The following is a 25,946-nucleotide window of genomic DNA, read 5'->3' on the forward strand; positions in this document are numbered from 1 at the left end:
GCTACGACCATCGCAAACTACCGTGTTGTGCTTGTGCTGCTCAATCTGCTGTAACTGCTGACTGTCTTTCAAAAAAATGTGCATCTTTTGCTCCACTTTTTCAACTTAGTATTCCCCAATACACCAGATGACCGGCTCAAATCTACTTGGGTGGAGATCTACCAAAAGTGGCTTTTGGCGTTTTCAGTCCATCAGTGTTTTTGTGTAAATGTAGATTTTTTTCACTGCGTTTTAGCATTTACAAACCTTGTATAAACGGGGCCTTAGAGATCTTCTGACCAATCATCTGGCCATCACAAGCCATTTTTCCCCCACATCGATTTGAAAAAGAATTGTTCACCTGCTGTCTTAATGTATCCCACTCACTGTCAGGTATCATTGTAAGAAGAGAATGAATGATTTTCAGAATCTGTTTAAGATAAAGTTGTTGGTTTGTTTGAGAGAGAGAGAGAGAGTAACACAATGGTGCCTCTCAATATTTCAATCAGAGACAGCTTTACTGCATTTCTCTGCCCTCTCTATTAAAAGCACCTGAGCTCAGCACGGATCATCTTTCCTGTCTATTTAGGCTGGACTCAGGCTTTCGTCCAACATGCGTCAAGCAGACAAAAGGGTCACCTTTTCTCTCTGACACTTTCTCTTTAATTCATAAACCTGTTTCTCTGCACAGGAGTCAGAAAAGCAAAATACTTGTTAACTTTGTCCTGTCTTACACAAAGATCATCCTTTTCATGTCTGGCTCTTAGTGGACCCAGAAAAGACTTACTGGCCTTTTGTCAATGTGTGACCTACATTCTCACAATAGTGAACTGCTACACAGAGTGGCGGGTCTATTGATAGCTGCAATTTGGACTCCCACAGGGGAACGGTTGAGAGAATGATGAAGGGAGATTAAATAGACAGATATATTTGCTGGAGCTTTAAATGAGATTTCACCAAAGCTCTTTGGTGTCACCGACAGTGTGAACTCCTAGAAATGAGCATCGCTAATCTGCATAATACAGGGCGGACACTGAATAGGAAAATGGCACCAAAAACAAGAATAGGTTGGTTTTCATCGTGCACCAACATGCATGATGTGACTCCTTTGAAACAATTAAAGAAGTTTTTCTCTTTTTGTTCCTTTATTTAGTTGCATTTTTCTTCCAATCCTTCTGTTCTGTTTTGCTCTAATGACTGCTTGGAGATTTGGGTGTTTAAGTCTTAACACCTGAATGCTTTTCCTGAGCAATCCAATCAGAAAACCTGGAAAACCTGCCAGAGAGCAGTCACTCACAAGGCGGGGCGTGTCCAGACTTTCTGACTGGGGAAAACCTGCTGGGGGACTCACTTATGCAAGAAGGGCATAGAATATATTTCTTTCATGGCTCAGGACAAGATTTGGTTAAAAAAAAAAATCATGATTAATGCCTGCTTGTTGTAACACATTTAAAGAAGTTGAATAAAGGTTTTAGGTCAAAAATAAAAAGGTAGGCAATGTCACAGCTAAGCTACCCAGGTAAGGCATTATTACCTGCAAAGCTCTTATAACACATTTTAAGTGACTCACAAAAAACCTTCAAATAATTTCTCCCACACTCAGTGGCCAGAGCTGTCTATCTGGCTCTGCTCCTTTCTTGAACATTCTCCACCTGGTCTTTCTTGAAGAAAATCTTGCTTTGGAGTATCAATCCACACAGAAAATGACATCTGTTGAACTGGAAGCTTTTCTTAAATAAATAAAACCTCCTCTTCATTCAGGGGGTGTCTGAATAGACTGACATCTTGCTCTTTTGTTTGTCTTTTATGGAAAAGTTATCTCCCAATGCTTGACTCAAACATCAGCACTTTCACTGACTTCATATTAATCCCTCTGCAGGCAGTGGATGCAGATGGAGTACATTATGTGGATTAGTATAAGATTTAAGGTAAGCCACTTACTTACTGCCGAGGAGATTATTAGACTGGTTTGTGTGCATGATTTTTAAGTTAAGCACGTCATCCATCCTGAAGTCAGAGTGGGCTGATGATCTTTCTTTGTCCGGTGGGAGGTTGCATCTTTCCCGAGTGTTGGACACAACACAAATTATACTGTGAAAACAGGCATTGCCAATAAAACATGGTGTAAAATACAGCTAAGTTTCTCAGCTTTGTCTTGTTTTCTTTATTTTCTCTCATTCCTTATTTGACCACATTTTTCAAATTGTTATAACCCATCAGCCATATATTTTGTGAGTTGTTCTATATGTGCAGCTCTGTTCGCTCTTCTAACAGCCTAGCCGTATTTTGAACATTAGATTGAACATTGTGCATCCCTGACTTTCTAATAGCATGTAACTGAATATATAGGTATATATTTCTGATAGAAAATTTATTAGCTTGTGAATAGATTGTCTATTCATTCACTGTAAATGTGGAGCAGCAGCATCCTCAGCAGCAGAGAAAGAGTGAAAGGCCTTTTTTTGTTCTTATTTTCTCTTTGTTGGTTAGAAGCTCAAATAAGGTGTTTGTTTTCTGTAGATGAAGGTGTACATCTTTTATTTTTCTTGGAGGCAAAAACCTTAAGTTTTGATTATTGGCGTGTACTGATTTTGAAGAGCAGGGGCCAAAAAAAAGGCACATAAAGTAGTTTCTCACCACTACAGAGGGCACTAACGTCTCTATGTTTTCAGGCACTTTGGTGGCACACAGTTTTTGCTCCACAAGGGAGCACGTGTTTTTACTATTCAGAAGGGCAGTTGTATTGTGCCAACCGGGAGGGCACTTTGGTGCATGTTTTCAATCAATCAATCAATCAAACTTTATTTATAAAGCACTTTTCATACAAAAAAATGCAACTCAAAGTGCTTTACATGAAGAAAATTAAAAACAATACACTCCCATATACACACCCACTAACAGACACTCACGCACACTCAACCCCACACACTCAAACGCACGCGTGCGCACACACACACACACACACACACACACACACACACACACACACACACACACACACACTAAAAAATAATGCAAGAAACTAAGTAACTAACTAACAAGGACAAAAGCTGAGTATAGACAAACCAGGTAAGAGAGCCCCCAAAGAGGGCACTAAAGTGTGTATTTCTGCCACCCAAAATGACACTTTAACACACATTAACACACATTAACACAGCCCTCCTGGTTGTATTTTGCCAACCAGGAGGTCACTTTAGTGCATGTTTGCTACCCAAAAGAGCACTTTAGATTGTGTTTTTTTTCCAACCAGGAGCGCAGTTGTATTGTGCCAACCAAGAAGGCACTTACGCTTGCGTTTCAGCCTCTCAGGAGGGCACTTTGGGTCAAATTTTTGTGTTCCAAGAAGCCATTTCATTATGTGTCAACCACCAAAAAGGGCAGTTTAGTGTTTTTTATTCAACTAAGGGTAGTTAAGTGTGTTTAACCAACTTGGAGGGCACTATAGCATACGTTTTGGATCCCAAGAGGTCACAGTTGGGCCAAAAGGACCCCCCTGCTGCAAATATCAAAGATGTTAAATCACAAGATGATGCTGTGGATATCTAAAATGACAAATGTGGGTACGATGAGCTCAATTTCCCAATACTTGATAAACATTAAATGCTTATCATTTCATACCAGCTACACAAAGTTGAATTTTCATGTCGAAGTCAGTGTAATCAGCATGTCTCTGACACAGAAGGGGCTGAACCACCGTTGGCCGGAGCTGTAAGTCACTGACGTCACCAGAGAGTGAGCTAGCCAGTTGTTTTGGGAGAAGAAGAAAAGGGCTACAAGCGGAAGAAACACCAGATCTGCTTTCGGATAGAATTCGGTTTATGGTCCTGGATTAGTTTTTTAATACATTTTGAATAATGTCGACCCCGGCAAGGAGACGGCTTATGAGAGATTTTAAAAGGTACGGTGTCGTTTTGGCTCCAGTCTTTGCTGTTTATGTGTGGCTAGCAGCGTTAGCAGATGACGCTGACGGCAGTTAGCTTAACGTTAGCCTAGCGTTAGCTGCTGGTGCAAAGAAAGCTGTTTATAAAGCTTGACTCGGGTTGTTTTAGAATAAACGAGTCATTTAATGAGGTTCCCTGAATGTGTATTAAGTAGCTGATTTAACAAAGAAGGGGTTATGGCCTCTCAAATTTATCCTACTGAATCAAAAGACTGCAATTTGATTTTCTGCAGTCTTTTCTATCCAGGGAATAAGGTGAGTCTTTGGGTTATATCAGGCTGGTTTGTTTCTTATAGTCGGTGCACCTTGAGCTAGCTAAATTAGGTTACATTTTGTTGGAAAATAGACTCTTAAAATCCGAGACACCCTAGCCTTAAATGGCCCAGATAAGAAGTTAATTGTGACAGGATTTGTCCTGCGCAATCTGCAAGCGCCGGGTTTACAATCTGCTGCACTAAAGGTGGCTAAATTCAATTAGCCTGCCAACATGATGGTTTCAGCCTCCCCTGGGAGCAACGTGGCCCACAGGTGTTGCAACACCCGCTGTGCTGTTTGAGGGTTCTCCATCTCTGTAGTTATGGAGGCTTGACATGTCTATGGAAGCCTTAAGCAGATACTCATCAATACACTGTGTTCATCCTGTTTTCTCACATATTTTAAGCGAATTTTTGTTGTTCTCTGACATCTTCTTCCTGTGAGCCATTCCCAGCTTTTCTCTTAACCCAGTGTTGTAAACGCGCAACTTAAACATGGAAATAGGTTAAACAAAAGTCATGAACATGGGTTGTGTGAGGATGCTAAGTCATCACCTTTGTGTTTTGTTTTTGTAAATTGCCAGAAAATGCTCCAACAAATATGTGCTTAGTGTCACTTCATAATAACTAAATTGGTGAGTTGAGGGTCGTTATACCTGCCACCTCTTGGTACAACTTTGGTAAACTTTAAGTTTGGGTTATGGAAACAATACATCAGTCTTTTTACTTTGCAAGAAGAGTATGCAAGGCTACCTTGGGATAATTACATCTATCAAAGAGCATCTTGTTATACCTGCTATCCCCAATCTGTTACCCTGCTCCATATGGTACCCAGCAGTGCGTCTGTGTGTGCTTCTGTGTCATTCACACACCTGTCAGTGGAAAAAAAGATCCTAAGCTATTCTACCAAGCACGGCCGACGAAGCAGGGGAGATAAGGTGTCACCGTAACTCTACTCTGCTGCACCAGTCCCCAGGTGGTAAACTGTAACACACCGATGCAGAGACAGGGGAGGGGGGGAGTACAATGGCACATTCCTGAATCAGCCTGTGTGTGTGTGTTATAGTGTGTGTGTGTCCATGCCAAAGCTGGCTGATTGAACTCAGCCTCGCGTGGTATTGCCTAACGTCTCTTTGTTTGATCTGTAAGTCAAATTATTTTCACAATGGCTCTTGAAACTGAGCTGTGTAATTGTTTGAACGACAACAAATGTGTGTGACGTTCCGGTTGAGTACCTGGGATGTTAACTGCCACTTTGGTGTTGAAGTGATGTTTAAATAAGCAGTTTTCATGCTTTGTCGGCCTGTTGTAGAAACATCAGAATTTCTTTGGATTATATTTAGAAGAGCATCGCTGGATCACTCATTCTTCAAATCCTAGAGCAAATCTTGCCAAGATGAAGTTTGATGTGTGCTTAGTGTTGCATTAGGTTTGTTTGAAATTCTATGACCCAGGATGTTTGATCCGACATCGATGTATATCTATCAAACTGTGGGCAAACTGGTTCTATGTGTATGTATGCCAGTCGGTGCATTTACAGCACAAACTCAATAGACTTTGATACCAACAATCAGCACAACTTAGGATAATATATTTTAAAGGGGACATATCATGCTGATCCCTGATTTAATACTTACATATAATATAATACATTTGAAAACAAGACCTTACACCCCCTGAATTTTCAAAACATGAGATATTGTATTTTTTCTGATATCCTAAAATGAGATTTGACGCCTCTGAAAATAGGTCATTGCCATTTGGCCGTGAGATTTCGACCATCATAACGACACGAGGATTGTTTCTTTTTATTAGAGTAATTTGATAAAGCAGCTCCTCCTCTGTGATGTCAGTTAGTCACACAACCCCCACCGAGGGATACACCCACCAAGACCTGAGTATAAATAAAGCTCCCTACCAGCTCTGGCTAACTTGACTGTGTGCTGGATAAAGGGACTCTGCTCTGCTGAGCAGCTAGGCTTTACATGGTGAATTAGCAGTTAAAACACTGTTTTAGCAGATGTCGTAATACTTGTGAGACTGTGATATTTGCATGCTTGTTCTGACATGCACTGTGAACCTGGACCACAATAATGCTGCGGTAATAACATGGTGACGAACTGACGGTAGAGGCGATCTTTAGACTACACTTTCAGCATGATGGATAAAACAGACAGAGAAAAGTGAAGGAGCAGGATGGAGCCCTGTTATAGAAATAGTTTATTAGTGAAGTCTGCCTATATTTCTACGTATAAACTATACATGTTACAGTACCGGTTTGACTCACCACACTGAAGCGTCCTGAGATGATCTGTGTTGAGGTGGATTTTCTTCCTCCTGAGCTGCAGAACCGTCCGGGTCTGACTCGGGGTCCAATACAAAAGGACGTATCCTACACTCTGCCATTTTATTAGTGCTATCAATGCCTTACGGTGAAGTTTTGGCAAACAGCAAACTCGCTCGGTCTGCACCCTCCAGTATGGCGATTTTGTAAATACTGCCATGCTGCAAAAACTGCCCCCTGGCTCTACCCCCTCTGCCCCTCTGATAGAACTGACCAATCAGAGCACAAAGGGCTGTGGCGTTGCGAGGTTACTGGAGGTCATTCTCGAAACGGAGCGTTTCAATGAGATCTTCAGAATGGCCTAAACTGAGGATATTGAGAACGCTATTGTGGGGCAATGAAGGAACTAAATGACTTGTACTGAGGACAGAAATGCTTTACAGGCATCCTAGTCTGGCACAGTGAAAAGGAGAAACAAGCATGATATGTCCCCTTTAAACTCCCTCTTCTCTGTCACAGACAGACTGGTCAGTGAAGTACAAAGTAGTAACCATGCAGTAAAACACAGTAGTAGTGGTGAAGCTGATCTTTCCACCAGCAGGGAGCTCTGGCAGATTACAGTAAATGAGGTTAATTGCAGTGGGTCTGTCTGCAGCTAGGGACACAGATCTACACTTGCACACAGATGCACAAATCAGCCTACCTTGTTTTATAGCTGTAAGCTCTTATTAAGCCAGCTGTTATACCAGGCATGGGATTGTGGGCCTAAGACGTCTGCAGAGCTTCTGGTCTTGGCCAGGTGGTCTGAAGCAGGGCCATTAATGTAACACAATAACACAGAGTGAGTTTCCCAAGAGGTCCAACACCTTAAAGTCTCTCTTGTGTATTAAAACCCTCTTCTTATAGCTGATTTGAATGTTTAACAAACAACAGGAAGTTTTGTTGTAATGGGAACTTGTTTAGAAATGTTGACCTGTGACATTTGCATGTTTCTATTTGTTGACGTCTTTGTTGCTAGGCAGTTGTTGCTGGGGTATTCTGCACTGTGCTTCACAAAGATCACTGGACTATCAGACATCTATGGGTGGGTCTCTTTGTGTTGCTCGAGCCTTTGGTTATTTTGATTTGACAATTCAGAGGAAAATGTTTTAACTGATTATCTACCAAGGTGGTAAAATACCAAAAGCAGCCATGGGGTGTTCTTAAATTGCTAATAGCAGGAAAAGACCACTAAAGGTGTTTTAAAAGGATTTGAAACCATAACATTGAACTTTTTACTTTTTAGAAAAGCTCACTTGCTGTTGTAAAATTGTGTTATTGATGTTTCATATAATGTAATAGGAGCATGGATTATTGGCTTCAGATTGTTTTTGGATGGCATTGTTGTGTCAAATTGAAAAGAAACATGCAATTTATTATGCATTGGAGAATTAAATCATAAGGAATCAAAATGTTTATTATCACCCAGGCTGTACCTTTACATGTGGGTGAGATTCTTTTGCCTAGTTTATACTTCTGAGCTGAGTTAGAATCGAAAAGTAAAGAATATACTTTATTTATCTCTGAGGGGGAATTCAGGAGTCAAAACAGCAATAGAAGAAAACAAAAGAAAGAAAGTGTATAGAAAGTGCTAAAACAACATTTAGGAAATAGATAATGACAGCTTGGCTATCATTGTCCAGTCAGCCAGCCTCCACCTCCACAGGGTCCAGGACTGAGCTTCTTCAGCAGTCTGTTCAGTCTCTGTCTCCTGGATCCTGTCTGCTCACAGCAGGTGAAGTTCCTCTAGTGTGGCGTTGGTGTCCGGTGTTTGCTCTGTTAGCCATGTCTGTGAGTAGCATGGTGCTACTCTGCCTTCTGGTATTCCCTCTGTTGCTGGGTTAGCACAGCTAGCTTGTCCATCTCGTTAATCTCATAATTCATTTCATAATTGACAGTGTACCCTGCATCTTGGGTCTGCATAGCCGGTTCTTTTTTTTTGACATAGCCCACACTTGTAGCTTATGTGCACCTCCTACCAAATGCAACTAAATGTTAACCCTACAATTGGTCCTCTGTGTTGATTCCTGCTTCCTTTATTTACATCCTGTTTGGATCACTGCACATCGACTATTCATCAGCTGTACATTTCTTTTTTCAATCTTACCTGTTAACTGCTGCTGTGGGATAAATGGCAACGAGTGTCCACTTCTGTATAACTGAATACTGGGGACACACCGATACCAATCCTGGTATCGGTGTGTCGGTGCCCCTCAAAGTTGGATCGGTATCAATGGGAAGGGGCCCATCCATGGTGCAAATCCAGGCAACCAGCTTTCCCCCTTTTCTTTTTTTACTGGCGGTCTAGGATACATGATTTGGAATATTACCTCTGATGCACTTTCTTTGTTTCTTGCTGAATTAACGGTCTACAGGATAAAAAATATTACGAATGAAGATTAATTTCTGCACATTCTGAAACATGTTTTTTACCAAACTGATGTTAAACATTACAATATTTCATAGTTTAATACTCATTTTTTGCCTTTTACCTATAACATTGCCAGTGTTATCCCACAGTAGGGCATGCAGGTTGTTGTTTATCACTGGTATCGGATCGTTGTCTGTATCGGTCAATACCCAAAGCCTGGGTATCAGTATCGGTATCCAGTAAAGTTGGAATGGCGCATCCCTACTTAATTTGCCCAAATTACAATGAAAAAGCGGTAAACAAACAGACAACACTGCCCTCATGTGTTTTGGAGGAGTATTGCAGAGCAACATGGACACATCGCTGCAGAAGTAGAAGTATGTAGTGCTCACTTCTGGGTTCGCCACTACAGTGGTGGGTTAACGCAGAAGTGTAAACCAGGCTTACAGGGTTAATGTTAATCAATAAAATTAAAATATATTAAAATACAAATTAAAAAGTAGAGTCACGGTGGTAAAGATGATTGTGAAAATCTGTGCATTGTGTGCTAAAGGTATATAGCTAAAGTAATATTAAAGAAGAGGGAGAATGTGAACAAAGCAGCTAGATTGCACCTGTGTGTTTATAGCATGTCAGTTATTGAAAAGTTTAATAAGCTGCATTAATGTAAACATGTTTTGGAGTAATAACTAATTCCTGACTTTAAGCATCAAGTTTCTAAGAGCTATACCACCAATCAGCAGCTTCATCAGTATTTATTTGCGTTTCATGCTCTTGGAGCTTGATCAGTGTCCTGCACTGCTCCTGCTTCCCCTTTTTATTCCAAACACAGTGTTGTCGCTGCTGCTGCTGCATCACATCACCTCCTATGCACCAGATTGTTTTTCCAGGGGAAATAAAGACCGAGCGCCCTGAGCTCTCATAAAGTGGGCTTTGGCCAGGTCCAATCAAAAACATATCGATGGGATAGCATTGCTGTCAGAGTTCTGTGTATTTATCTGTGATTTATCAAAATATCCCGATCCCAAAATTCCTCCTATAAGATGAAAGCTGGCTGGAGTTCTGCCAGGCTTATATGTTTTCTGAGGACACAGCCATGTGTCAGAGTGAATTCGATGAGTGTTAATGGTGAAGTTTATGTTAGCTGGCGTGACAGCAGGATGGACAGTGTGCAGTTGATCCTGCAAGTCTGGCTGTCGACTGAAGTCATGTTGATACAGCAGTTCGTGTTTTGACTGATAATTATCCTGCAGCCAAGGTGTTAATTAAAATCCTCACGCTCCCCCTCATCTTTGTTTTCTCCCCCTCCTGCTTCGATCTCCTTGACTCTCTTATTTGTTTTATTTCATGATTTTCTGTTCCCCTTTCTGTTTTCTTTTGATTGTGCTTTATTTTTTCTGCCTCCTTTTTTATCCCCCCTCTGCACCTTTATGTCCTTTCCTTTCCCTCTCTCAATGTTTTCTTTGTCTCTTCTTTATCCCGTCTCACCCAGACTTCAAGAAGATCCTCCCACCGGTGTTAGCGGCGCACCATCAGAGAACAACATCATGCTTTGGAACGCTGTCATTTTTGGGTGAGTCATGCTCTAAATCCAACTCCGCCCTGCTGTCTTTTAGTTTGCCACTGTGATTGTGATGCGCAGATTCCCCAAACTAATCCGCCCCTTTTCAATATTTAAATATTTCTGATTGTAGCTCTGATTGTAGCACAGAGTGCCCTGGAAAATCAGCATGTAGAGAAGCCAGCAGGTGTTTGATGGAAGAGCAGGCTGGGAGAAATGAGTGAAGGGGTGAAGGAGGGAAGTTTTATAAAAACCAAATTGAAATAAATCTCCTGATGTGAGATAGCTCTTCTTCCATAAACAGTGATTTAAATGATGGTGAGTCATGAAAAGCTGTGAAGGAACATGCTTTTTAAAGTTCATAATTATAAAACAGAGCACATAAAATTAAGCTGGTGTGAATACAGGGCTGCCTGTTCCAAGATACTCTTGCTTGGTTTTGTTCCAGTTTACCCTCAGGATCAACTAAATTTCTGTTATTATGGTCCTGAAATGAGAATACTAGGGCCAGGAAATGCCACACAAAAAAAGTTAAAATACATTTTTTTTAAATCCCAGGATGGGAATTGAGATGTTGCAGCATCACAGACATGAAACTGGAGTAATGTGTACAGGAATGAGGGATGGGGAAAAAAATAGCATGTCCACAAAATTAAGAAAAGGCTCCCGCTTATTGCATTGGTCTAAGTCATGCATTTATTGGTGTAACTTTTCAGTCAGGGATGCACAAGATATTGGTATCAGTATCCGTATTATTGGATATTGGTCTTTTTTTTTTTACATATTGGCATCGGCCGTTGTGTAAAAGTGGGCCGATATTTACTCATTAGCAGCCGGCCATTTTCAGAGCATCTTGAACGATATTTTAAGACCCAAATAATATTGTTTTCTATGACTATGTAAACAACAAAACTACCTAAGAAGAGTGGACTCTCAGAATCACAATACTTTATCGATCCCTGAGGGGAAATTTCATTTCAGTTACATTTTTTCCAAGACATATAAGAAGACAAACTCAGACATGGGGAAAAAAGACAGGATTTGGGATTAACCTAGGAGCCACCAGCTACCCAGTGCCCCTTTGCAATAGGTATGAAATAACAACATTGGGAGAAGAGAAGGGAAAAAAAGGCAATTCTAGACTATTCCCCCGCAGGGGGGCATAGTTTGAGATCAAGGAAAAAAAACCACCTCAGCATATAAGCAGATAACAGACAAAAACTTGAAGACTTGCACAAATGTCTGTTTTTGATCTGAAATACAGACAATTTTTGGATTGCGTTCATGTCGGGCACTCCATCCTTTGATCCTCTCCATGGTCATCTTTTCTCATGATTGTTTTCTTATTTTTTAACAATATTGATATCTGTAAGTATCAGTTATCAGCCATAACAGTAATACTGATATCGGATATAGATTATTGGCCAAAATTATCATTTCGGTGCATCACTAGTTTTGGTTAGTGTCTGATGAAGGTCACACCGACCATAAGGTTACACCAATAAATCTATAGCCGCGTTTCCACCAAGCAGACCAGTTCAGTTCATCTCAGTATGGCCACATTTTGTGGTGTTTCCACTGACTTATCTCGGAACAGATCCCCAAATAACCAAGACTGAACCAATCTGCTCTTGGAAGGTGGAGCAACACACTGCAGACCGTTGATTGGTCAAAAGAATCGTCACTTACCCTGACAGCGGCTGCATTTCTCCTGGCGGCACACAGACTTTTCTGAAACAAAGCTTGATTGATCTTTGTATCAAAGAGCTACATGCCAATCACAGAGAGGACGAAATGCTGTATGTCCTCCATCTATGCTCTTTGTTTACTGTGTTGTGTTTTTCTTCCTCCTTGGATTTATTAGCACCACACTGCTGTGGCGTCACGCTATTGTTTAACAGCTGCGGCTTTCGGCATTCCGGCTTACACACCGCCTACCATGAGAGGGCACAGTTTGCTGTGGAAACACAAACGGGATCAGGATATAACTGTACCAAACCGTGCCAAACCATACCAAACTGAACCGGACTGCTTGGTGGAAACACGGCTTATGACCGAGAGCGATACAGATAGTGGAAACCTTTCTTTGATTTTGTGGACACGTTGTGGGTTACGCCCTCTTCCTACACATCTGTGCCTTCAGGTGTGCTGACATTCTGCATTCAAAATTTAATAAAAAAGAAAAGCAAAATAAAAAATTGAGTGAAACAGTTAAAAGTTAAAGGGGCTGTTAGGAGTCTCTAAGTGATCTTGAAAAAGTCTCAGTTCTTGATATCTGCCTGATGGTGATCCAAATCTAAAATGAGGTTATAAGCGTCAAAGTAGGTTATTTTTAAATGCTTTTTCTCTGCTTTCTTATTGGACTGAACTGATCTACGGCACGCTAGCTGACCAAGTTTAGCAGTGATGGCTGAGTTGTAACTGTTTACCACCCATCCGAGCTCCAGCTGATAGAAAACAAGGTAGACATAACATTTCTAGTGTTATTTACACTCCTACAGAAACAGATTGAGCTCCAAATGAGAGGAAGTTAACCGCCACTCTTCATGGAGCAGGCAGACAACAGACCGCTCCTATCGATTCAGACATCAAGACTGCAATAAAATAGAAAGTAACACCAGGCAGTAACAACAAACTTTACAAGGTGCAACAAAAACAAACAGCAGAGAGACACACTTGGGTTTAAAATAGAAATAGACTTGCTAACATCTCCTCATCCAATTCAAAGTCAGAGGGGAGGCTGCCAGAAATGTACAACACGTGGCAGCTGTTTTAATTGGCTCCTTTGCACCGACTGTGTGAATGTGAGGCGCAGAGTAAACAGCGTCCGGTGTCTGTCCCTGCAGAGCATGTCTTTGAAGGATGGACGTTAATGGTTGTTTCTTTTCAGGTCAGAGCTGTTGGTTGCAGTGTGGGTATTTTGAATCTGAAAATAATTTTCCTTCTCTCTATCTCTCTGCTTTTCTGCAGGCCTGTGGGAACACCGTTTGAAGACGGTAAGTTCTCCTTTTTGAATCGTCTTATCCGTGAAGTGCCGCCCCAGCGGAAGAACAATATCTTTGCTGAGGATTTGATTGAACTTTCTTCTGTTTGTCTTGTAGACTTGCATAATTCAGCAAATCTGGTGCAGCCTTCAGGGCAGTGTGTTTAAAGCGTTTAAACTGAGAACTCAATTACCAAATCACTCAATGAAACACATTCCCACAGCTGTAGGCAGGTATTTTCAGGAGAGCACTAAATACAGATAACAACTCAGAGTATTTTATATAGTTTCTATTTAAAATGCTGGTATTTTCCTTTTTAACCTATCCTACAAAAGAAAAAGTATAAATAAAGGGGCATAAGATTTGCTCATTTTTCTGAGGAAACGTAACACCAACCAAACAGAAACATTCTGGGTTTTTTTGTCCCTGTTTCAAGCTTTCCAGGTCAGATTTGGGGTCTAAAACATTCGGGCATATTTCATTGTTTGTTCTTTTAACTAAAATAAAAGAAGGACTACAGCTTTGTAGCATGGCAACAGTGGAAGAAGCTTCTAGAAGGCTGTGTTTTAGAGTGCAAGGCTAATTGGGAAGCAAGAACAGATACCATTTTGGACACACGGTTTACTTTGTGTTTTAAGCATGTTTTTTTGTACCCTTCATAATACAGGGTGTCCGCGTGGTAGAAAAGTATTAAAAGTTGATAAATCAGTTGTGGGAAATTAAAGCCCTTAAAAAGTATTAAAAAGTCTTAATCATAATGTTATGAGGTATTAGATTTAATTGGTATTTAAGCTTTGACTCCAAAGGTATCCATGAATATTTATCCTTTGGACTGCTACAACTTAACCTGACACGCCAGACAGACAGTTCCATATATCCGCCACAGAAATAGTCCATCTGGTTCGAAAATGTTATCAGGGTCTGAACCTTCAAAAATAACCACACTTGGTGATGGTGATTGGACAATCATTCTGCTCGTCACATTCATCACAGACCAGCGTGAGGATCTAGAAAAGGCTTTAGCATCTCAAAATATTTCTCTCGAGATCATAAGTTTCTCAAGCCTCCTGAGAAAATTTCTCAGACTTTTGATGACCTGGGATCTTGGATTCTTACGATTTAGAGCAGACCTGGGCAAACTACGGCCCGTAGGCGCAGCACACAACGAAGACAGACAGAACTTCACAACGACACACGTGTCACTATTTTAGAGTCAGCCTTCTCACTGTAAGATTCACGCTGCTCTAAACTCTCCTTATTGGAGAGGATGCTACGTTAGAGCAGAGCTATTTTAGTTTAACTCACAACATGTCAAGTCAACACCAAAAAAGAAAGATAGAAAACAGCTAAGGCTCTGATAAACTCTTCATCAACGAGTGCTCCACTGTTTTCTGTCTCTGTCTCTGAGATCTCCTGCAGCGTCTTAGGATCAATTCGACTAAGAGAGAGAAAGGGGTGGGTGGTTTTTGAGTTTTCGATATAACGCCCAAATACAGGATTTGATTTGACTTAGAAAAATATTAGAGACCACAGGAGCAAACTTAAAGTTGGGGAACAATCACGAGAAATCAAAAGCCAGGAGACCAGCGGGAGAAAGGGTTAAGAAAAATGAGAGACTCCCTCCATATTCAGGAGTGTTGGCAGCCTGCCAGCACTCTCCATCGGTAAAAGTGAGATCATGTATGACACAGATTGACAAAGACGAACACTAAAGACAATTTTTCTATCAATAAATGTTTTTGTTTTCTTATTTGACTTATACACCACAGTTTCACAAAACCTAATATAAATATTTATTGAGTGCTTCATTTGTCTAATTATCAGTACCAGGTATTCAATATATTTAATTTAGAGCATTTTACAATGGAAGACAGTTGGTGGCCGTCTGACACAATTCAGGTTTCTTATGTGGCCCCTGGTAAAAATTAATTGCCCACCCCTGATTTAGAGAAAGCTTCCCCTGATCTCAGTTGTTTTGGGACAAATTTTCTTTGTTCAAATCAGCTTTTACTGGACACAACGCGATGAGATAAGGTATTTATCAATACAGTTACGTAGCACTGTTGTTTGAGACGTGACAACAAGCAAAGTTGTAATTTTGTGAGGCGTGGGCTATACGTAGCGCTAGCAGCCCAACATATCCGTAGGCTAATGTGACAACAAACTCAGTTTGTACGGTAGTGTAGTAGCCGTCCGTATGTAACTCTGATGGAAAGCAAATAACACAATCTCAAGCACAACGCACATTAAATTTTGACAATGATTAAATAAAATTCTTGTTTTTTTTTTTCTGCAAGTTGGCCTTGAATAACTTCTGTTACTTTTTGTGGGAATGGGTATGTCAATTAACCTGCCTGTAGTTTCATTTATTCTTTCAAGCTTTATTCCCTCTCAGTTTACCTCATTTAGGTTAAAATGCAAACTACGACTGTCAAAGATCAGTTGCTAACAACAGCTTAAATTTGCGATAAGGTCTTAAAACTTTTTGAAAGGTTGAAGTAAAAAAGTCTTAAAAAGGTATTGAATTTAACCTCAGGATTTCAGCATAAAAACCTTTGCATTTCATTTTGGATGAAGTAAATCACAAATGTATTTCTGATCCCCTTTCCCTTGCTGTGTAAAGACGCAGCTGATTAATTTTGGTGTGTTTGATGGTAACAGATTTGCAGTTTGTAGTTTTATGCGCATGCAGAATAAAAGAGATGCCACAAATCATCTTTTTTATATTCTCTTGTATTTCCAGTTTGGGTCCTGCAGGAAAAAAATGCTGATTCAGGCCTTTTTGTATTTTTTCTTGCTAGTTAACTCCCTCCTTTATTCCGCTGTTAGCCTGCAGAGTCGACATCTCTGCCTCTGTGAAGGATTAGCTTCTCTTTCTGTAGTCAAGCCAGCTGTATTTTTAGGAGTGTAATTGTTTCCGCGCTTTCTGCGACCTCCTCGATCCCTCACATCTGTATTCTCCTCACAAAATTGCTTGTGTGCGCCGCTCACTCTCTTTCTCTGTGTTTCCCTCCCTCTTTCTCCCTCCTCCTCCTCCTCCTCTCTCCTCCGCCTCTATCTCTGCAGGAACATTTAAGCTTCTGATAGAGTTTTCAGAGGAGTACCCTAACAAGCCTCCCACAGTTCGATTTGTCTCCAGAATGTTTCACCCAAATGGTAAGAGGTGCATCTGCCTGAGCAGTCGTCTCACACATTAAAGGATGGAAATGAACATCTGCCTTCACACATATTGATGTATAGGGATCAAAATCTTTGGACTTCAGACGGGTTTGTCCATCTGGTTTTGATAACAGTTCTGACATTTAACTTCTTGGCTTCTTCACGCTGCGAGTTTTCATGATTTAACTTTGATGTTGCAGATGCTAAGAATTGCTTTTTTAATGAACGGAAACTTATTGAGTTTTGAAGTTTTGGTATGGTGTACATTTCTTTAAATATGGAGATGTTTATCCTAGCTGTGGCAAATACTCAGGAAGTGGAATTGATTTGTAAATCTCTGAACTCAGAACTTGAAATTGATGTTTATCTCTTTTCCACCAGTTTACGCAGATGGCAGTATATGTTTAGACATCCTCCAGAACCGCTGGAGCCCCACGTATGATGTGTCGTCCATACTCACCTCCATCCAGGTGAGTTGGTTTATAGAGCTCACTCATGATACTCTACTACGTATTCTCGAGTAGAAAATGATAACTGATTTATGTAATGGTGGATTGAAAGTATTTCATCATTTGGAAGTGTCTTAATATCAGACAGCATCTGTTAATTATCAGTGCATTTGAAATTGTGTGACTTACTTTGTAGCCTGAAAAGTTGACCTGTGAGACTTTGAATTGCCATGATGCTGTTAGTGTATTTCAGGTTTCTAACTCCACCCACCAATTTTAGAAGGATAGCAGTGTGCTGCTTTTGACTATTTGTGTTTATTGTAGGACTGTGAAAAATAACGCATTAATCAGATTAATCGCATCATCATGAATAATCTGATTAAAAAATTTAATGCAAATTACTCATTTGTTGCATAGAATGACTCAAAATCCCTAAAAAGTCACTTGGGCCGTTTTTTCAAGTAATTTCAGTGCAAAAAAAAAGCAAAAACAGAATTGTGGACCAACATTAAGTATTGTGCACATTCTGCAGGAAGGAGTTTTTTTCTGCTAACACTTTGGCTAATGCACAAACCCCCCTTCTGGAACTCAAGGCCCATTAATATCCTTGAGGACACAGTTTTTTACAAAGGTTTTGCAAGTTGCCTCTCATGATTCATTGTAGAAGTCTGTTTGCTCATGCCAAATGAAACATGATTACTTTCCATAGCAACCCTGAGATTAATCAGATTAAAAATTTTAATTGCTTGACAGCACTACTCAAAACAAAATTCAAGTCAGTTGTAGTATTTAAATAGATTCTCTCTATCTGTAGACTTTATGTAGCCCCATGGCTTTATAATTTTAATTAAAAAAAATTTTATTTTTATATTTATATATATATATATATATATATATATATATATATATATATATATATATATATATATATATATATATATATATATATATATATATATATATATATATAAGATAAGTCATACTTTATTATATATATATTATTAATACATTGATTTTTATTATATTATAAAAAATAAAATTATACATTTTGATTATGCTTAACCACAGCATGGAGATGTGATTAAGTGGATCACATTTTTTAATCACTTGACAGCACTAGTTTATTGCCATGTGGTTATAATAATAATAATAATAATAATAATAATAATAATAATAATAATAATAATAATAATGATAATAATATTGATAATGTTTTTTAATAAATCACTTTTCTAAATAGACAACAATGGCCTTAATATTGAAAAGAGTAGGCTTATTATTGTTATTATTATTTTTTTAATTTAACAAAGTAAATAAAAAAATGTGATGAATATGTGAATGATGGAATATGTAAACATATGAATATATGTTAAATGATAAAAAGATCGCAGTTATATAATCTTACTTTGAAGTTTCCATTAGCTGACAGATTAGGACACTGATTTGTTGAAGCTGTGCTACTGATTCGAAGAGTGTTCGAAAAAGAAAAGAGTTAACAAAGCACCTGGCAGCTATACAACACAAACATGCATCATGGAATATACACAAAAGCAACACACAAAATACAAGTAACTATCAACTACATACAGGATAAGATATTCAAGGTGCATTAAAAAAATGCAAGGATCACAAAAAAATAAACACACCAGTATATAAATAATTTAATGTAAAAGGTGTCAACATTTAATTATCATATATAATCAAAAACAGATATGGCTTTGATATGATGATAAGCACTCACTGTCTGTCACCATGAAACTTCTTTTAGGTATTTGGGTGACTTCTTGAAACGATTACAGTTTAAATAAATAAATAAATAAAGCTCTGCTCAATGTGGCCTTCTTTGCACATTATGAAACTGAAACAACATGAATGCTGCCTTTGTTATCTGACTTCATAGAGCTTATTGACTTTGAATGTGCGTTTTTAAGACATAAAAATGTATAGTGGTATTTTCCCCAATGACTCAGCCGATAAAGTTTTTCCTGATTACCTCATCTCTTATATGACTGACAACTTGTGAATCCTTTCCTCTCTTTTGTCTCTTTCTCCAGTCGTTGCTGGACGAGCCAAACCCCAACAGCCCGGCCAACAGTCAGGCCGCACAGCTCTATCAGGAAAACAAGCGGGAGTACGAGAAGAGGGTGACGGCCATCGTGGAGCAGAGCTGGGTGGACGTCTGAGCTCCTGCTCTCTTCTCCTTCCCCTCCATCACTCTCTCTTCATCATCCTAGTACTCCAGTCTCTCATTTTTACCTCATCAAGAAGTAAAAAAAAAAAGCAACTATATCAGAAGAACTCAAGTGCCACCCTGAAAAAAATACCCAGAGAACAACAAAACAGACCAGAATGGACATTATCTTGCTTGCCAATACATTTGAGGAAATCGAGGGAGGGGAAATCAATCTTATATTTGTGTTTCTTGTCCTTCATTTTACTTTTTTTATTGCATGATGTGAAATAAGTTATTGCTAACAGAATTTGTAATATATCTTTGTTGTTTGGATGGACTGATGCTGTTAGTGTTTGAGTTTTACAGACTTTTTTTTTTTCTTTGGAAAATGTCCTCCTCTGTTTTTTTTTTTTAAGTAATGTTTGCTGGTTTGAACACAACTTGGCTGTTTTGAGAGGACAGCTTGATGACCAAATCAACATATTTTTGAAAATCATGGAAAAAAAATAACCCAGAAAACTTGTCCCTGGAGCTGGTATGGTTCTTTCAAAGTCTGCCACAGATGCAGCTGATAAAGAACAATCCCCGGTCTGTTCCAGCAGATCTCTGTTTTATTTTAAGACACACTGTAGGTTTTGGCTCACAGACGTCACAGGCTGCAACAGCGCCAAGTCTCCCTTGCACTGATGAATCATGAGTCCCTGGCAAGGCAGCTCTGAGTTTTTATTTTAATAATTTCTGCTCCGAGGCAGGAGATGTTAGACAGAGGGTGTGATGAGAAAGTAAATATTAACACCAGGATGGGACATGATGAATGTGGACTGTGGTGGAAAGGATGAAATGAAAGGGAAAAATCATCGGCTGGACTGAGGAAATATCATGTTCATATCAATAATTTAAGTTTCCTTTGGTTGGCTAAATGAGTTTCTCTCATCGCTGTTGTTCTTTAAGTGGTATCAGAGTGTGTCCAGAGTGGGAGTAAGAGGAGAAAGTATTCAGTAATACTCGTACTGAAGGTTTAGTCTGTTCGTTTCATGAGGATCATCTGATCTTTTGTCGCCTGTGACGTGTGGGAGCATTTAACCAGTGCCCTCTCTTCAAGTTTACAAATAAGCAGAGGATCGAATCAGTGCAATCCAGCAGAGACCGCTGAGTGTGACTCTTATTATAACTGTATGACATCAGCTGTTTCCTCCAAAGGCTTGAGTTGTTTTCATGCCTGCATTTGTCTCTTCTTTTCTTTCTTATGTGATGCCCACTTAAAAGACCACTTGAGTATAAATTCATGACTTAACTCCAGCTAAACAATCCACACAGAAAGGTCATTATAAAACAAGAGTTCCTCTTTTCTGAAGCAGTAAAGGTCATATCGTGGCTTGTGACTTATTTCACCTTAAAAAAAGCTGAAGGGATATGTTATAAAATTTTGTGAATTAAACGAGAAAATGTATACTTATAACAATATGCTGTATAAACATAATAAAACACATTTTTCAGACTTTGAGACATTTCTTTTGTGTTAACTTTGTTCTTGTGGAAGTTTTAAAAAACTCACTTGCTCTCCTGCTGTTATTTTGAAAGCAAAATAAGTTGGATGAAACTACAAGAATTGTAAAAATTAAAAAGATTTGTCTATCTGAAACTGACAGATTAACATTTTTGGAGTTGCTTTTAAAGGAGTAAGTCACACTTAAATGTTTCACTCTGAAAGGCTCATACTTTCTGTGACCAGTCTCAAGGAAGTCAGCAAAAAAACTTAAGAAATGACATGTCCTTTATTAGGCTCCAGGCAGGAATACACAAGGACAAGATTCAGTGTGTTTATACATCTGCAGTTTTGAAATTTAAAAATACTAAAAACATTGAAAACAACAATTAAAAAAGAAAAAAAAACAGGTGTAAAATGTTATAGCACTGACTCCAACACTGACATAAACATCTTCTCCTTCCAAACAATCAAACACAGACTGAGTCTTTTCATCTGTGAATCTAAAAATCAATTTATCTGATGTTCACACTTTGACTATGTCTGTAATAAAATGCAGGATTGTTAAACAATCCATGTGATGCGTCAGTGTATGTACACAACAGCTGATTCCCATCAGACTTCAGTCTTCATCCAGCACAACCAGAAGGTGTGATTGAGTCTGTTATCGACCCTGTGAAGAAGGAGAGGAAAATGTGAGACATTTTCTCTGTCATTAAATAATTGTGTGTGTGTGTGTGTGTGTGTGTGTGTGTGTGTGTGTGTGTGTGTGTGTGTGTGTGAGTGTACCTGTTGCTTCTTTATAATTTCATCCCTAGTCTTGAAGACCGGTGCGTCGACCACCACGATGCCTTCAGCCATTTCCTTCACTCTCTCCAGGAGCTCAGTGCTGTACCTGCCAATAGTGAAGACAAAAGAATTATTTAAGCAACATTTTATCAAAAAGGTTAGTGTGGTTTGATTTCTGTGCCTCAGGGACAAAGTGGAAAAAAAACATGTTATTGCGAGGCAAAATAGATCATCACAGATTTAAGTTTGGGTAAATACATAAAGCGGTGTTCAGAAAAAAAAGTTTTTTCTTGTTTGCATTCTTCATACACAGCTTTTTAATTATGGGCAGTCTTATCTAGAAAATTCTAAAAATATAGATTTTGATTATTGAGAAACCAAAAACAAGCAAATTGTAGGAATTAAAATAAGGCATATTTAACAGGGGCAAATTATTATCAGATAATCATGAGCATTTCCTCTAGATAACTGCACTCATTTCATAAAATACTGGTTATACTGGTGTGTTAATGTTGTATATAGCTCTTAACCATAAATTTACTCTTTTTCTATTTTATTTTATAAGCTTGGTTTGAGCTGTTATATTTATTCAATTTCTTTTTTTTTTACTTTATTTTTTAATCAGGGTCAAAACTCAACATTTATCAAATTGAATTGTCTCAAATAATATTAGTAATGATAGTAAAGCAAATAACCAAAAGAAAAAATATATATATATATATATATATATATATATATATATATATATATATATATATATATATATATTCAATTTCAATTTACCTTATTTTGTTTAATGTTAGTTGATTGTGTTTCATTCTATTTTATTTTGTAAATTTTCATTTAAGCTGTTATTTTTATATTCAACTTTAATTTACTTTATTTTGTTAAATGTTAGTCTACTCTAGTTGTTATCCACTACAATCCAGCAACAAGGCAATTCAAAGTACACATACAAATTATTATTGAAAGGGTCAGCAACATTTGTTGAAAAATATATTTAGGTCAAGCAAAAAATAAAAAATAAAATAAAATGGCAAAACAGAGAGTTGAATTATATTAAAGCAGATTTAAAAATTTTGATTTTTTTTTTATTTAGTGCAAATTTATTTACTTCTATATTGTTCTTTTCAACTTTATTCAATTTGTATTAATTCTATTTTGTTTTATTTTGCTCTTTCCCCCACTGTGTTCTCCTTGTATTTAATAATGTAACAAAAAATACTGAAACAAAAAGACTTTTCCTCCATTAAAATATAAAGAAACTGGTCACTGAAAATGATGATAGCTTAAGCGATTTCATTATGATATTATTATTATCATTTTTATTATCATTATTTTTATATTATTATTATTATTATGATTATTATTATTATTATTACTACAACTACTTTAATTGCAGGCTTATAACTGATTGTTATAGAGCAGATACATATCGGGCTGTTTTTGTTAGTCGTATTCCGACCACAGGGGGCAGCAGTGATTACACTAAGGGTTGAGAATGAGACGAGGAAGGTGATACACATAAGCGGTTAACGGGATTTTAACGTTTTTTTTTTCTCATAATGGGACAAACAAAGCACAAAAAAGGTCTAGGGAAAGAAGAAATGACAACTACAAGGGAGGAAAGTAATAAAATCACGTCGCGTTTACGTACCGACAGCCGAGGAAGACGTTGTTGGCCCACACCATGGACAGAGAGAGCAGCAGGTCCAACTGCTCGGACTGAAAGTCGTTGATGTTCCTCAGGACGAACTCCCTCCGAGCCTGCCAGTGTTTCTCACTCTCCCAGTAACCTCTGTACGTTTCCACCTGGTCAGCCAAAGCTCTGTTCTGTTGGAGAAAATCATCAACGTCCATAGAAGACATCTTGCTCGTCTATGGACCAGCTAACAAATGCAGCTTCCGGTTTGCGAGGCGAGTACTGTGAGATGTTTTCTCGCGCTGCGTGTTTCAGACAGCGCCTCACAGCGGTGGAGCTCAGAGCTACGGGGCTTTGTAGCTGGCGATAGACGCCTCAAATGAATATGATTCAATTTAAAATTCTGCTTGTTTTAAATCAATAAATGGAATAGGGCCAAAATATATCTGTGATTTTCTTTTCCAGTAGGAACCATCAAGACCTCTCAGGTCATCTGGATCAGGTCTGCTTTCAGTCCCCAGAGTCAGAAGCAAACATAGAGAAGCAGCATTCAGCTTTTACGTTCCAAGAGTGTAATGTTGTAATTTTTTTCCCCCACAAGTGATTACTGACAGTTTCAACATTTCCCCCTAAGTCTTGCATTGAATAAATGACAAATAAACAACGAACTGCTCTTTCAAACAAGACTTCTTTCCCTCCAAGAAAAGAAATTATTTTTTTATAGGATTGAGTATAATAAACACCAGTATGGACTGGTGGTTAACTTCACTCTTCTCTTCAGAGGAGAGAGGGCAAAAATTGATATTTTTGTCTAATTTGTTAAATTTGATGAGGCTCACTTAATCAAACTTGACCTTTACAAACACTTATTTCCAAGGTTGGGTATCCATTTCCCAAAGGTTGTACACTGGTGGCCTGTACCTGTAAGGAATTTATGATGAGATGTGGTCTAAGAGAGTCTTACAGGTTTTGTTTACCGTTGCTGAACACATTTAAAGAATGTTTCTCACATACTGTTGCTCTTTTTATCTATATTGATAACTTTATTTGAAATAACAGGAAACAAAGCCCTACAGCAAGTCCTTGTAGTCTGACTTCAATGGGTATCCTCAAATGACACAGCTCAAAAGTTGGGCTGTGAAACTGTAAGGAGGCTGTAAAATGTTGAAAAAGAAACAGCAGCACTTTGCTTCCTGTATCTGTTAACACAGCTGTAGACTTCTCTGTCTCCTGTTTCCCTCCACAGCCCGATGCTTTCAGGATCTAACACTGACAGCTCTGCCTGATTCTTACATGACTGACGTGCTCCTGTCTCTCTGCGCCTCACCAGTGCACCAGGAACAGGATCAGAGAGGAGAGCTACGGTGTGGAGAAGCTCATGGACCGTGGTTCTGGCTACAGATATGCACAAAGACAAATACTCGCAGCTTTCTTTTATTCTTCGTATGAAGTGTCACACACAACCACACACATAAATGAGTAAATACACACTGTAGAGTGTGGGATTTGGACTTGTTTTAACATGAAGTCATTGATACGCAGAGGGATTCCAGAGAAAGGTAAAATAAAGACAGATAAAATCTTACTGTAGGAAAAAGCAACATGACCATGAACTCATGTCAAATTGTTACACAAAGATGAATAATGAAACACAGGCCTGTTGACACACAGACTTTGAAATTTAAAGCTCCTGTGAGTAACTTTTGATTGCATTTGATGCAGAATCAGGGCCAATCCCAATTGTCAATCTTACCCTTTCCCCTTGGTCCTCTGTTTAGAGGGCCAAGGGGAAGGGGTAAAAAAAAAACATCTCATAGAAACAAGACACCACGCGATCCCCGCTACATCATCACCCCTAGATACTCGCTGGCTGTTGCAGACAGAGCGACTTTTTATTTACTTCCAAACTCAACACACTTTTACCAACTGATGATAAACTGATGTCAGATTAGGATGACAAACTTTCAGCAAACAGACACCACCACGATGCACTGCATCACAAAAGTTACGAGATAGCTAAGCCATGAAAAGTGAAGATTAAGCGAACATTAAGGTATTCAGAAGCTTTGTTAAAGAATAAAATAGAAAATACTTTATTTATCCCCTAGGGAAAATTCAGGAGGAGTCACAGCAGCAATCAAGAAAACAAAAGTAAGAAAGTGTATAGAAAGTGCAAAAAGGTCAATAAGAAAACAGATGATGACAGGTTGTCCATTATTGTCCAGTCAGCCAGCCTCCACCTCCACAGGGTCCAGGACTGAGCTTCTTCAGCACTCTGTTCAGTCTCTGTCTCCTGGATCCTGTCTGCTCACAGCAGGTGAAGTTCTTCCAATGTGGTGTTGGTGTCTGATGTTAGCTTAGTTAGCCACGTCTGTATAGCATGATGCTACTCTGCCTTCTGGTATTCCCTCTGTTGATGGGTTAGCATGGCTAGCTCGTCCATCTTATTGGAGATAGATCTTACGTTCCAAATAATGATGGATGGAAGGACAGGTTGATGTCGTCACTTCTTAGCTCACACCTGAGAAGCAGCACATGGTCCTCACCTCCTTCTTCTCACCTTGTGGGGGAACATCAGGCCTTGCACCAGTTAGCATAGACATGCTACAGGCTGCTAACAGCTGATTGCATATGTAAACAAAGCAGCCATGGTTACATGTAAGATCTCCAGACAAACACGGGAGCAAAAATAGTAAAAATATCACTGAAGACAAAACCAGTTTTATGTCCATGACCAAGGAATGAGCCATACAAAGTAACGACCCTCTCCTAATCACTCATGAAATGCAGCCCACTGAAGTGAAGTCCATCCACTGCAAACCAGTCACCCTGTTTG

The 25,946-nt window shown here is 38.9% G+C and overlaps 2 protein-coding genes across 2 annotated transcripts; one reads left to right on the forward strand and one right to left on the reverse strand.

Moving 5' to 3' along the window:
- Positions 1-3,681: 3,681 nt before the first annotated feature.
- ube2b (ubiquitin-conjugating enzyme E2B (RAD6 homolog)) lies at positions 3,682-20,697 on the forward strand. Its single transcript, XM_074672825.1, has 6 exons — positions 3,682-3,877; positions 10,360-10,440; positions 13,399-13,424; positions 16,479-16,568; positions 16,953-17,041; positions 19,075-20,697. The coding sequence occupies exons 1-6, from the start codon at positions 3,834-3,836 to the stop codon at positions 19,201-19,203; spliced, it is 459 nt and encodes a 152-aa protein (XP_074528926.1). The 5' UTR covers positions 3,682-3,833; the 3' UTR covers positions 19,204-20,697.
- Positions 20,698-20,949: 252 nt separating this feature from the next.
- Positions 20,950-23,386, reverse strand: cdkn2aipnl (CDKN2A interacting protein N-terminal like). Its single transcript, XM_074672758.1, has 3 exons — positions 23,126-23,386; positions 21,469-21,574; positions 20,950-21,352 (listed from the first exon to the last, which is right to left on the reverse strand). Exons 1-3 carry the CDS (start codon positions 23,335-23,337, stop codon positions 21,344-21,346), a joined length of 327 nt encoding a protein of 108 aa, XP_074528859.1. The 5' UTR covers positions 23,338-23,386; the 3' UTR covers positions 20,950-21,343.
- Between the last annotated feature and the right edge of the window lie 2,560 nt (positions 23,387-25,946).

The sequence above is a fragment of the Halichoeres trimaculatus genome, unplaced genomic scaffold (genome assembly GCF_033239565.1).
Source record: "Halichoeres trimaculatus isolate MK-OKI-2021-1 unplaced genomic scaffold, fHalTri1.1 fHalTri1_scaffold_6, whole genome shotgun sequence".
Taxonomy (NCBI): domain Eukaryota; kingdom Metazoa; phylum Chordata; class Actinopteri; order Labriformes; family Labridae; genus Halichoeres; species Halichoeres trimaculatus.